Consider the following 13517-nt stretch of genomic DNA (forward strand, 5'->3'; position numbering starts at 1 on the left):
GCCTCAGGCAGTAATGAGGACGAACCTAGCTTAGGATGAGCGCAATATTTAGTTCGCGCTCTAGTTAGGGTAAACTCGAGATGATTTAGATAACAGGGTTTCCAGCTTGAGCAGGCAGGTTAGTTCGTATACATCTCTATACTGGTAATTGCTAGGCATTTCACGAACTCAATATGTGGTTTGCATCATGTCGTATCACTCGAATCTTGTAGCGCAGGAAAAGTTCCGGGAAACAGGTGTAAAGGTTCCAAATAACAGCAAGGGTAAACAAGTTGTTATTAGAGCTCGGATAGGCTTAAAAGAATGTCCTATTAGATCCGTATTACACTGATGGTATCATTCAAGTCGGTGTGTTTATATACGCCAAACTGGTAGTAAACTGACCGGAAGGATTCTGTAAAAGTAATACCCCTAGTAGCTTTACGACCAAGATTCATCTAGGGCTATAGTTGCTAGCATTCGTACTGACACTACCCCAACGTCACTTTAAGTCTTATAATTACTGATTGATACAGGAAAAGTTATGAATTTGGGATCTGGAATTTTTAGAAGTCAACGTACTTTGTTGCTAGTCAAAGTCTATCGCTAGTAGAAATTAAGACATAATGATTCGTTGTTAAAAGACGATTTTCCACAGGTACCTCTTTTTAGAACGATTGAGCACAATAATGATTATTCATAAGTGGGTTATCCTCATATCTAAACCTTCCTTAAAGGTGATATTATCCCAATATAGTTTTTTCCTGCCCCATTGGATTATGCTATTTATTTTTCGGCTACATATAGGTCGTTACTTATTGAAGCAAGGTTACCTTAAGCAAACGACAAAACCATTTGCCTCAAGCCTACGAACAACGGTAACTACGTATTGTATATACCTAAGGGAACAAACCTATCCGGAAAAGTCCAACCTCATCAACGGACCCCTCCCCGCCATCCTCCAAAAGTCCGCACACTCCAACCTTCTCCAACCCTCTCCACACCTCGGCAAAGCCCCCACCCCACCCTCCTCCATCATCTCCAGCACCCACTTCATCTGCTCCCCCTTCTTCTCCCCGCCGGTCCCTCCGGAACCCCACGCACTCGCCAGATCCCACCAATCATACACCCGCATATCACTCACGATCCATCGCTCGCCCGGCGTAAACCTCCTCAACAGGCTCACCACCGCCCACGCCACATCCACCCCATGGACCACATGCAGACTCTCCTTCACCCTCAGCATCTCCTTCGTCGCCGCAACCCGGCCGACCCAATTGCGGGGGTCTCGCTCTCCGCCCCACAGCCCCGCGAGGTTCAGCACTGCGCCGCCGAGCGCCAGTAGGGCGTCTTCGGCGATAGCACGAGCATTGGTGGTGTCGTAGGGGCTGTGGCGGGTTGTGCGGCCGGGGGCGGTCCAGATGCCGGTGGAGCCGAGCTGGATGAAGTTTGGGGAGGTGTTGGGGTGTGTCTGGGTGTAGAGTGAGACGAGGGTCTTTGTGGCCTCGGCGCCGCGGAGGGGGAAGATTATGAGGACGGTGGTGGCGGGGGGGAGGTGGGTGAAGGGCGTGGGGTCGGTGGAGGTGGGGTCGAAGGTGAAGGGGATTGTGGAGGGGCTGCCGCTGCGGGAGGTGAGGGCGTGGGTGAGTGAGAGCTGGGTGAGGAGGGGGGCGAGGAAGGTGCTGATCCAGCCAGAGCCGAAGAGGAGGATGTCGACGTGGGGTGGGTCGGTGGTCATGGCTCTGTGGAACTGAGGTATGTGGGTTGGATTGGTTATAGGGATTTGTGAATCGTTACTTCTATTGGTGGCTCTAGATTACGTAGAACGGGAAAGGCTGTGACTTTGGTGTACGGTTACGTAGGTCCAGGTCAATGGTGTCAATGATTGGTGTCAATGATTGGTGTCAATGATTGTGGTCAATGATCACAATGCGTGGGGTGATAAACCGTGCTTGAGGTGGGGAAAGCAGTTACCCGGCAGGGTGGAGGCACGTGAGTACGCGTCCAAAGCGTCTTGAGCGTGTTAGTAGTTGCTTATTCCTGTTCCGGTGATATAGGATCTAAGGTTTCACAGGTACAGAGATGCTGAGATTGTTTGTGGGCACTGATGTTTCACAGATACGAGTACAGCATAGACAGAACAACGAATGAGGTGAGCAGTTAATTTGAATCGATTTCCATTGCATAAATAATCTATATGGGCAGACGGGTATTGTTACAGCCCTACCATACCCCATGCAAGATACCTCTAAATGTTGTGTATCCGCTGCATTGAACCTGACGGAAGGAGCCCTGGAAGATATCCCTAGATGAACTGAGCAAACATTAAAGTCAGCGCCCCATTGAAACAATAAGACTCGCTCAAAGCCCCCAAAAGTAGGTTCAACATCAGATCAAGTGTAGTGTTTTTAATCCGCATGTCACAACCCCGCCAATGTCCCTTCCCAACTCAGATGGGACACCCGCCGAGACGAGGCCCTTCAGAGAGAAAAAGGCTCAGCAGGGTTGCAAATTGGCATTGCAGAACTCATATGTTCATCATCTGGACCCTACTTCCATAGCAGAGCTGGAGGAGAGGAGGGTGAATAACTTACTGTTAATTATTAGTATTCCGTGGTGGCGTGGTTACCAATTGGCGTGGTTATTGATTGTTGTGTCTGGAGAAGTGAAGTGAAAACAAAAATCTGGGAGGGTTTAAATGGCATACTAGTGGCTTGGCAACAGAGGGCCGGGTAAGTGGACGATTCTTCACTGATTCTCACTCGAGTCGGGACGAACCCACCCACAACGTACCTGAGGAACTAATAAACGCCGACAATTAGATAAATGTCTCGGAATATAATAAATATGCAAAATGATTGTCTCGGTTTTATTATTATCGTGACCGCGGAGCCCAATCTTGGTAAATATATGTATGTAGCTGCACTGGGAGGGTCTCACAGTTCGGTCGCCCCGTCCGGCTTGTGAGTCAGGGTAATTCCGCGTTCATTCCAACGAGAGCGCAGACAACAAACACCACCCAGTGGCACCCACCACCACTGCGCGCAATCTTGCTTGACTCACCACACGATCAGTGAGTTGTGCGGGGGGGAGGGGGGGTCGAGGGGATATGGATGTGGAGGGGCGAGAGCAGGGATGATGTGGTTTGAGCCTCACTTTAAATTACTTTGACGGGTCCATCACGTGCATCATGTAGGTTCCATCGAGCATGGTGAGTGCAGACCCAATCCGTCAGCTCGACAAGTATGCAGCATGGGTGCCAAATAAACCCAGCAGAAAGCGCAGAGAAGATACACACGGGTTCACAGGAGACGAGGATGAAGAAGTGCACTGGCAGAGAGAACATCGGTCTCTGGGAGAGCTCCATCTATTAGAGCTTGCAGTTGTTATTATTGCACATGTGGTGGGGTTATGTGTGGTGGTGCACTTGCAATTGTGGACAGGCAATATTGCAATAGATATAAGAATAAATGCAATCCGTATAGTTCAGGAAATGCCCAATACTTCCTAGGGCTCGTGATCCCAATTAGAAAGTGCCCCGCTCAGAACGGTGCTGCTGCTGCTGGTGCTGGTGCTGGTGCCGGTACCGGTGCTGTGTCCTGTCCCGTCAGCCCTCGTAGCTTCCACACCACACACACGCTTTCTCACTTTCTCCCTCTCCCTCTTCACATCCCTCCCCTCCTCCTCCTCTCTTCGCTCTCACTCTCTCTATCCTCTACTCATCTCTCTATCAGTTCTCCTTAGAGAACCCCTCCTTCCTATTTCATTTCTACCTGCAATCATCCCCCTCTGTTAATACACGCCGTTCTGTCCTGTCCTGTCATTCGCTCACTCCATCACCACCACAGCCAATGGCCAATGCCATGTCCCTCCAAACGCCCTCCTCCCACCAGCCCAACAATGTCTACACCGCCGGGCTCCCCGCCCCTCCCCGCATCCTGATCCCTCCACCCACGCTCAACCCCGAAGCCCGCCAATTCGACGGCTCCGATCCACAGCCCACGCTCGAACATATGGTGGTCTCCCCGAGCAGCAGCATCCTGCCCACCTCCCTCCAGGACTGGAAATACGAGTCCCGCCGGGAAGCCCAGCAAATCCTCACCCATCTCTGGCTTGGACCTCTCAGCGCCGCAAAGTCCCTCGACTTCATCAAGCGCGAGAACATCACGCTCCTGCTCGCCGTGCGCAGCGCCATGACCGCAAAGGCAAATCTCCTCGCAACCCAGCTCCCCGGCGTCCGCTTCGAGAGCATCGACGTCTCGGGGAACCAGCAGCTCATTGCGCAGTTCCAGCGCGCGACCGACCTTATCGACGAGCACTACCTCTCCGGCCTGGGCGCGGAGCGCCCAAACGAGGTCAATGTGCCGATTGATGGCCGCGTGCTGTATACGTATCAGCGGGCGTACTTCCAGGCGCACCGGACGCTGCCGCCGGGCGGGAAGACGCTGCTGTTCTGCGAGAGCGGGAATGAGAGGAGTGCCGCGGTGGCCGCGGCTTATATCATGCAGCATCTGGGCGGCTCGGCGGTGCAGGCAATTCAGCACGTGCAGTCTCGGCGCTTCTGTGTGTGCTTTGACGACGGGATGAAGTGGCTGCTGCAGAGCTATGAGCCGATATGGATGGCGAGGAGACAGGCCTTTCTGGGCAATAAGGGATTAGGAGGCGGTCAGCCGGGCAGTAAGGGTGTTCGCCCCTATAGGGGCGAGAAGAAGAGAACCCTTGAGGAGTACGATGATGAGGGGGATAGTCCTGTTCAGATTGGAAGCAGGGTGAGTGCGCCCTTTGCGGATCATCACGGTGTCGAGACGGATATGGAGATGTCATGATACCCCATTCCCTCTTTTTTTTTTTTATTTCTAAAAGGATATCATTACGTTTATACATGAAGGTATTGGTAAGCCATCACTGGTACTGGCTTTTAACTGTATCGTGGGCTGTGTTCTTTAACTCTCGCTCACTCCCTACAGAAACAAAGGTGCCGTTCGTTTTGCATTTTATGCATTGTATTTGCATTTTTTCAAATTAGCTATTTTTTTTTCCTCCTAAGCAACTAGTTGCATTGTTCTTTTCATTATCTCTCTCTTTTTATTCATTGGCTACTACCACTTCTACTTCATAAGTTCTACTTTCTACTTTCTACTTTTTACTTTCTACTTTCTACTTACTACTTACTACTTACTTCTACTGGGAGGTTATTCAATGCTTTTTTTTTAGTTTGTATTTCGGAGTCAAGCGTTGTTGTCCTTTCTTCTGGTCATGTAGATTATTTTGTGCGCTCGTTTGGGGGTTAGAGGGTGGAAGGGAAGGGAATGAAACGGTACTCTTTAGAGGATTTGTGTGCGTTCGTGTTCGCGCGCGTGCGAAGTGTGAAGTGTGAATATGTGCGCGAGAGGTGTGAAGTGAAGTTTTGAGAGGTCCGGTAATGATCGGGAGTGATAGTGCTGGTGATACCGTGGCATGGATCATTGGGGATCTGATATGATATGATTCTCGAATGACAGGTGGCGGCGGGTGATAGCAAGCACACCAGGTTTCAGATAATCTTGATATATCTGCAAGACGGCTACCATAGAGGAGAGTAGAGCTTTATTTTGAATATAAAACCCGGCTATATAATACAGCAACTTTAGGCATTCAGAAATAAGAAGTAAAGTCTGGTAAAATAATTCTACTGTATCTGACAGTATTCTGTAATCCTTCAACATTCTACAGGTATTCTTGGCAATGATGGTAGGTACATACAGTAGCGCAATATCAAATCCTTATAGAATGAATAGGACGTTCTCCTCTTGTATGTTAACCCCAGGTATGGTTGATAACTTTGACCTAATTTCAGATATAAATAATTATGACAGAAGTGGTAGTACGTCCTATAGAAACTAACCCTTTGATCTCAGGGTGTGGTTTGAAGTATAGATACGCCTTATTACTAATAGCGAGACTCCACGGGGCCCTAGTAAGTATACATCCAATTGCTCTTCACGCATGTGCGAAATGAGAACTATATGCCATTTGACGACAGCGTTTTATAACCCAGTACCTACATAATCCGAGTCGGCATAGTTCGGCATATTGCCCTAAGATCAACAACGGTAGACTATATGCCTCCTCTTGTAATTGATCTAACCAAAGATCTAGGTTATTACTCACTCTCAATAAATAAACTAAGAGGGGATCCGATAAGATCCACAGCAAAACAATGTTTCCCGTAAACAATTACGCTCGCTCGCCCCGGTAGAGCCCCAGAACTATGAAGAATCAACTAGATATTCAATGCGAAAGAGGCGCCATATATAACCCGACACCTGAGTGGGGTGATCACGTCAAATCCCAGATAGTTTGCTCAGTATTTGCCAGCGGACCGGACTTAATTAACGTATGCCTACATTCCAATGGTCCATCCGTGTATGGTAGAATCGTGTTAAAATTCAGGCCATAATAAGGCCTTATTGCCTATAATTACAGTCGACGTCATTCAGACAAATATTAGGCCGTGCAGTGTTGAAACAAGCCTTGCTTAGAAATACTGATGATTTATAATATGGGTGTACGTAGCCTTCCTTGTTGGGGTTCGGACACCGGTGATCGAGCTCTTGTACAACCATGAACCAATTAACAAGGTATGCGGGTCATGGCCAATCACTCGGTCTGATGATTTGAAACCATCAATTGGATGTTCGTGCTTATGGGAAGCTGGTCGTCAGTAATAAATTATTAGATCAGGGGTGTAGTATTTGGTTATATAAACCAATTAGGTCCCCTCCGGTGCTTTTTCTATATCATCATCATCATCAGTATCAGTTCAGTCAGTACTTCAATTCACTTTCTCAAAGCCACATATTTACAGTATATCTCATACCCTCCTATACAAGCCCACAATGTCCATAATCGTAACCGGCGCTACTGGCGGCCTCGGCCGCGCAACTCTCGGATATTTATCGGAATTTTCCTCCAGCACAGGCCCCTCTATAGTAGGGACAACCCGCTCGCTCTCCCGCGCACCGCAAATCCCCAATGTAACCTTCCGTGTCGGCGATTTCGACACTCCCAGCACGCTGAACACCGCATTTGCCGGGGCTGCAAAGGTCTTAATCGTATCTACGGATTCCTTCGACAACGAACAGCGTCTAATTCAGCACAAGAACGCCATTGATGCGTGTGTGCGTGCTGGTGTTGGGAGGGTGTATTATACCTCTCTTGCTATCAACGGCAGCAGGGAGCATAGCGTGAGTGAGTTACAGCATACACACCTGGAGACGGAGAGGTTGTTGAAGGAGTAAGTGTATACTCTGACAGTAAAGTATGGAACAGTGGTTAATGTGATGGATAGGTCAGGATTATCATACACAATCATTAGGGAAGGTGTCTACACAGAGGCATTCCCGCTCTACCTCAGCTGGACGCCCGCATCAAAGTCTATTATCCTCCCACATGACGGGCCTATCGCTTTTGCGTCGCGTACCGAGCTCGCTGAGGGGACGGCAAGGCTGCTCCTGTCGGACGACGAGAAATATGCCAACTCGATTGTGGTATTAACAGGGCCTGAGGCTCTGACATTGACGCGGGTTGCGGAGGTCATCCGTGATGAGCTAGGTAATGAGCTGGTCGTTGAGAAGGTAGGTTTGGGGGAGTATGTAAAGGGGCTTGTAGAGCGGGGCGAGAGGTCGGAAGCGTTTGCAAGGAGTTGGGCTACAACTCTTAAGGCGTTTGAGAATGGGGAGGCGGGAGACGTTCATGGGGCTTTGGAGGAGCTGTTGGGGAGACGGCCGAGGGGTGCGGGGGAGGTGGTGAGAGGATTGGTAAAAGAGGGATTAGAGAACGGCGGGTACAGGTGGCATCAGAACGAGAAAGTGAGAGAGGGAGCAAAATAGTCTTGTAGCTACTTCTATTCATCGGTGTAAAGAAAGTACTCATGTCCCGATCATATAATCTCATTTGATCTATAATGCTAGGAGCGTAGTCAAGGTTACAGTTGCCATCATAATCTTCTCTTTCGAGTACCAAAATCTTCTTTTGTTCAAGTATCAAGGTCATTTTTTCGATGTCCCCTGGCAAACTGCAAAGAGGCGGCGTAAAGAAAGATCTTGCAAGAGAAAAAATAAAAAGGATTTGGTGGGTGACCCAGCTCGGCTAACTTGATTAGATAAGATGCTTGGGATAGGTAAAGCTTACCTTCTTCATAAGCCAACATCTCACCACTTGACTAAGTTTTTCCCATCTCCTCCTCACTTACTTCTGCCCCCCTAATTCCCTATCTTGCGACCCCTTCGCTTTTTATTTTCATCTTTTGCCTTTGGGTGGAGGTGTACTGACGTAGCATCCCCTACATCTAGCTCTTCAACTTGAAAGCACCTTCTTGGCCTAGATTTCTTCGTTGCTGCTAGCCAACCTATTCGTTATGGAGTCAGAATAAATTGTTAACAGGCGTGGGGAACTGGCCCTCTGAAAACAACAACTTTCACCTACCGTTAGAACCCCGAAATATTAAAGGTTTACCGGATTGCACTGGGTACCGGATAGGCGCACATACCAATAAAACATTTCCGCTCAGGCGGGGGACTCCATAGCCCCAGAAAGCGATAAGAGTCTCTGGGAGTTTCTTTAATGTACCAAAATATCCATGAATCGAATCTCTTTCTGCACTCTATCACGTATGGTGCGAATAATCGAGTGAGATCTCATGACTATAAAATCAAAGTTCGAAGCCTGAACTCGCTACTATGCCCAGCTCCTGGATCTCCACAATAGGCTCAAATTTCCCGCTGCCACTTAATTTGACGGTAGGCAGCATGTTTTTGATTTCTCCTTCATTAAATGGAAGACCGGAGGACTGACTTTTCCTTCCCGTTAATTCGTCCCTAATTCTATACTCAAGTTTCCCTTAATCTTCTTGACAGCCCGCGTGGTATTGTTTCACATGTCTGTTATGTCACCCTTCACCGGACAAACATTTCCAAGATGTTTCAAGGTCCAGAGAGATGGTCCTTGAATTTAAACAGCAGGAGAATCGTGACTGGATCGGTATGAACAAAAAGACAAAAACACGCCATCTATCAGAAACACAATCTTGTGTTATCTGGAAATTGCATTTGGGGTTGGGATAACGCAAGGTATGCGGGGTAGTCCCTTAGATGCAGCCTTCACACTAGAGCGATCGAAGCAGCAGGCTTGAACTAACTTCCACCACTACAAGTTGTCAAAAGACAATCAGGTATTCTAGGGCTCCATCTATTCCGCAATGGTCGCACCGCTGTTTTGGAGCCGCATAAGAAGATCGTTACTTGTGATTTACTACGCTAATACTTACAGAAAAGCACTAGGGGACTAGAGGCTAAACAATAAATGACTACAAGGGATGGGAATATGATCTGCATAACCTCCCAAACTTAATAATGAAGGCTACTAGAACACTGATGAAGATCACCCGTACCTACAGACATGTTCAACCCTTACAAAAAGTAGACTATTCTAAATGGATATACTCTAAAGCGGAAGGGGTACCTGCCGATCATATTTAGAAAACAAGTCCATCTAGGTGTTGGTGAGATCCGATCCGGTGAAGGTTAAAGCATAAACTGCAAGTCATTATGCAGACTCCAACGTTTTCATCCGTCAAACATAGGCGAGGAGATAATGATTCTGCACTCGTACCTCGAGCTCGATGTGTTCTGCTCACTGAAGCAAAAGTCGCGGAATAACGAACAGATATGGTTGCAGTTTGAGGTCTACCAAACTTGTACAGACTACTAAGTAGTATTTCCTACTCGAATGCTGATAGGTGGGTTCGGCCTTGGCAAAGGATTAACATGGTTCCACAAATAGCATCCGGTAAGGCTTTGCCAAGAAACGCAGGTTCCCAAACACACCGGTATCAAACAACGACAACTCAAGCTGCCCCCGGTAAGTAAATGGCAATGAAGCATGATATGGCGACGGAGGCGCGAGAAATCATGTTTGGAGAAAAGGTCGTGAAATAGTATACTGCTTGTGGCAGAGACTTGAATGAAACGACCAGTATTTTCAAAGGGGGCATCAAGCAGTGTTCACGGACCAGCAACTGGCGCAAGAGCGGGTTTCGAGATTTAGCTACAATTATCGCGAGAGTGTGGCCTGGAGGTCTTTGGTCTTGAGTACCTGTCGATGATTTTTTAGAATCATTCAAGCACCAAGCGAGGGAGCCTGCCATCGAGGAATCGAAAATTCACAGAGCCTGAAGGATCGATAGATAGATATCTAAGAATGAGAATGAACCGAAGAAGCTGTCCACACTTGGGTATTTATTGTTACCGCACTGTTGAATGTAGATATTCCAATTTTCATCGGTGACATATTACTCTCATCACCGTCTATGACTATTTTTCGCATGCAACCCCGAAATGACTACTGTGCCACTTAAACCTACCGACTAATTCTGCATCTTTACCCATGGTAGTGTAGAGGGTGGTATATAGGTGCTGCCACCCATCACAAGCTGTTCTAGTCCCTTCCTCGAGCCTTTCTCGTAGGTATTTTCTGCATCTTCGGTGACCTGGTTCCAGTCACGTTCTTTCATTTGTTTCTTTGATTCATTTCTCTCTCTTCATTCTTGACTCTCCTTAACTCAATTTTGAAACATCAAAAAAGGCAGGACCTTTCGTTTTAATACTCACTTTATAAGATATTTTAACGCACCGGCGGGCCGAAGATGTACCGCGTGGGTAGTAAGTCAATGACTGGCAAAGAGAAGCTCCTCGAAGCCATAAAGCCATGGCTTTGCTGTAGTAGGCCTCGCCACAATAATAATAAATACCACGACCTAGAGAAGTCCGGTAATTCCTCTGGTAAGTATCAAATAGAAGCAAGCCTTCCACATAGACTAAGAAAAGGGACTAACAATTATTTCGCGAACAGGATTAAACATCTCGGCCCCCATTGCTATCGAGGTCAATGGGAAACCAGGAGGGGATTTTGGAGGACCCATGCTGAGTGTTGAGGAACTACCAACCGGCCAGCCGCCGAAACGGCTTGATGGGAACTTCGACCCAAAGTTCCCGCCGGCATCTCTGGGCTCTTATGCGCCTGATAACGAGAAACGGAGGACGTTCGACTTCTTCCAGTATACCCCGACGGCGCCAAATCGGATCACGCAGATAATCGATTCATATGGCGATTACGGGGAAGGTCCGAATGGAAGGAAGCCTCCAGTGCCACCGGTGCCGTTGAAGTTGGACGACGACTATCTCCGTAGTGAGATTGAGTTTATTCGCGCGGCGGCGAGAAAGTATCCTGATAATGCAGACCTTTCAGCGGCTGCGGATGCAACGTATCTCGTTGACGAGAATGGGGAGCCTCGGCCGGAAATGATCAAGGCAATAGATAGAGTATTGGGAGGTTCAGCGAGAGAAAGACAACACATGTCAAGCTCGTCGATATCAGATTATAACTCGATGAACCTGATACAACCATTGCATCCAAAGCCAGCACGGTGCAGAGATGGTGACCAACCAAGGCAATTGCTGAGATCAATGGATGAAAGGAAGCAGCTGGAGCAGAGACTACTGAATATCCAAAGATCTCTCTCACAGCGCAAGAAAGATAAGACAGATTCTCTTTTGGTCCCATCCGCAGCACACGGACCTCAAGGCCCGCATTCCTTACAGCATAGTACGTCAACCCTAAGCTCCTTGATTGCGTTATCTCCTAAGGAAAGCGTGAATATTGACCCTTTTAGTAACAGGGGAGGTGATTGATGAACTCATTGATGATTTCTATGACGACGATTGTCCTCAAGTCACCCAAGAGAGCTTGCCTAAGCCGCCTCCACCATCCGCCCAACCCCGCCGTGCGCCAACGCTGTCCGCCTTGAATCCACACCGAAGAAATACGTTTAGAAATAGTAATCCCCTCGATGACTCCAGGTTTTCGCTTAATTACAGCGAATACATCTATGAGGAATACGGCAAGCCCTCGCCAACCGAAGTCATGTTTCCCACAGCAGCGGATGACCCTGGTCTAATGAGATCTGTATCTCAGCGTCCTGCAGAGCCACCTCTGCGACGCACCCGTTCGTCCGAAACCATCGTTCCACAAAGAACACTGATGTTGTCTCGTAACGACTCTGTGGCATCAGCGCCAGGAAATCGCATCGACAGATGGCTGTCCAAACAGGACGAAATATATGGTGCCGAGGATTCGGGGCCAGCTCCTATCACCAATCTTCCCCGCCTCCCCAAAGCATCTAGGCTATCCAAGAGGCCGGAATCACTGCTTAGGAGAAATTCAATTGGCACTGCAGAAGACTACTGGCCCTCAGCACGCGACATCATACCAAGTCCCGGGTTCCCTCCCCCTGCTAACTCATGTGTGGGGATACCCTACTCTGCCATGTTGAGGAAGGATCCAGCAACTGTTAGCGTTGTTAGCGCAAACACATATCACAGCGCTTCTTCTGTTCCGCCTCCACCATCTGAACTGGCGCAGCAGTACATATCTGAACTAGAGGGTATTCCTACTGGCCCTGGAAGGCATTCGATGGAAGACCTGCCGTCCCATGGCCACCGCTTGACAGGCTTCGAGGCTGGTAAGATGATTTAAGATAGATCTTGGCCCTAAGCTTTTCTTCCCCGCATTTTGATCTTCCCTCGGCCCGGGTGGGGAGATATCTGTCGCCTGTGAATCTGTGAATGTGGGGTGCGTGATTAGTTTGACCGTTGATACCTAAAGTATTTTTCCGTGCACAGACATCCTTACCTTCTACCCCACAAGTTGAGTTGAAACGGATCATGCCGTACGTGTAACTCTATATCTACCCCTATCAATGTTTTTCTTTTATTTTATTGTGTTTTTATATCTCTTTTGTCATTTCTTTTTCTTTATCCTTTCCCTTTGTATACTTCTACTGCCTAGGCGTTCGTTAGTTTAGTTTGGGGACCAATGATGAAACGCATGGATAAATAATTACCCGCAACTTCGGTTTTCTTTGCAATTATGAATCTCAAATATCAGAAACAGGGGCAGGCCACGTGAAATGGAGTATGTGTATTATCGTCCGTAATATTTTGAAGTACTAGTAGAGCGGGAAAATGTAGATTAGTCACAAGACAGCATGATCTTGCAGTATGCAGCTCAATTGACCGTGAACGCAGATCAGGGCAGAGCAGGCAGAAATGGGGGTGGAAGCTGCATAACGTCTCTGTCGAAGGCGTTTCTTGGGGACGCATGGATATCTAGGCAGAGAGATAGGGAGTGGCAATCGCAAATCAATCGATTAGGTTAGCATTAACTAAATTAAACTGAGGAACTTCAAGGAGTGTGCCATCGAAGTTTAAAGGGTTGAAGTCATGATTACAACTGGCCTCTTCCTGGACATACTAGTAGTGGGGCCTGACACTGCAAAACCTAACCCATGGAATCAAGATTAGATTAGATTCCCCAGGTGGCAATAATTTCAGCGTTGATAGCTACATGTAGTAGAGATAGCACTAGTACAAATGAGAATCAATGAATGGAAAATCAGTTGGAATATCATTGACAATGAACCCATCAAACCAAGGATAGAG

General features: G+C 47.9%; 4 protein-coding genes across 4 annotated transcripts; 3 read left to right on the plus strand and 1 right to left on the minus strand.

Moving 5' to 3' along the window:
• Nucleotides 1–892: 892 nt before the first annotated feature.
• Nucleotides 893–1717, minus strand: H6S33_009225 (uncharacterized protein; the record flags this gene model as incomplete). Its single annotated transcript, XM_044840596.1, has 1 exon — nucleotides 893–1717. One exon carries the CDS (start codon nucleotides 1715–1717, stop codon nucleotides 893–895), a length of 825 nt encoding a protein of 274 aa, XP_044698040.1.
• A 2113-nt stretch (nucleotides 1718–3830) lies between these two features.
• H6S33_009226 (uncharacterized protein) lies at nucleotides 3831–4805 on the plus strand (the record flags this gene model as incomplete). Its single annotated transcript, XM_044840598.1, has 1 exon — nucleotides 3831–4805. One exon carries the CDS (start codon nucleotides 3831–3833, stop codon nucleotides 4803–4805), a length of 975 nt encoding a protein of 324 aa, XP_044698041.1.
• A 2052-nt stretch (nucleotides 4806–6857) lies between these two features.
• On the plus strand, nucleotides 6858–7850 carry H6S33_009227 (uncharacterized protein; the record flags this gene model as incomplete). Its single annotated transcript, XM_044840599.1, has 2 exons — nucleotides 6858–7255; nucleotides 7310–7850. 2 exons carry the CDS (start codon nucleotides 6858–6860, stop codon nucleotides 7848–7850), a joined length of 939 nt encoding a protein of 312 aa, XP_044698042.1.
• A 2837-nt stretch (nucleotides 7851–10687) lies between these two features.
• Nucleotides 10688–12552, plus strand: H6S33_009228 (uncharacterized protein; the record flags this gene model as incomplete). Its single annotated transcript, XM_044840600.1, has 3 exons — nucleotides 10688–10799; nucleotides 10870–11622; nucleotides 11696–12552. The coding sequence occupies 3 exons, from the start codon at nucleotides 10688–10690 to the stop codon at nucleotides 12550–12552; spliced, it is 1722 nt and encodes a 573-aa protein (XP_044698043.1).
• Between the last annotated feature and the right edge of the window lie 965 nt (nucleotides 12553–13517).

Source organism: Morchella sextelata, assembly GCF_020137385.1.
Source record: "Morchella sextelata strain SCLS chromosome Unknown scls_3, whole genome shotgun sequence".
Lineage (NCBI taxonomy): Eukaryota > Fungi > Ascomycota > Pezizomycetes > Pezizales > Morchellaceae > Morchella > Morchella sextelata.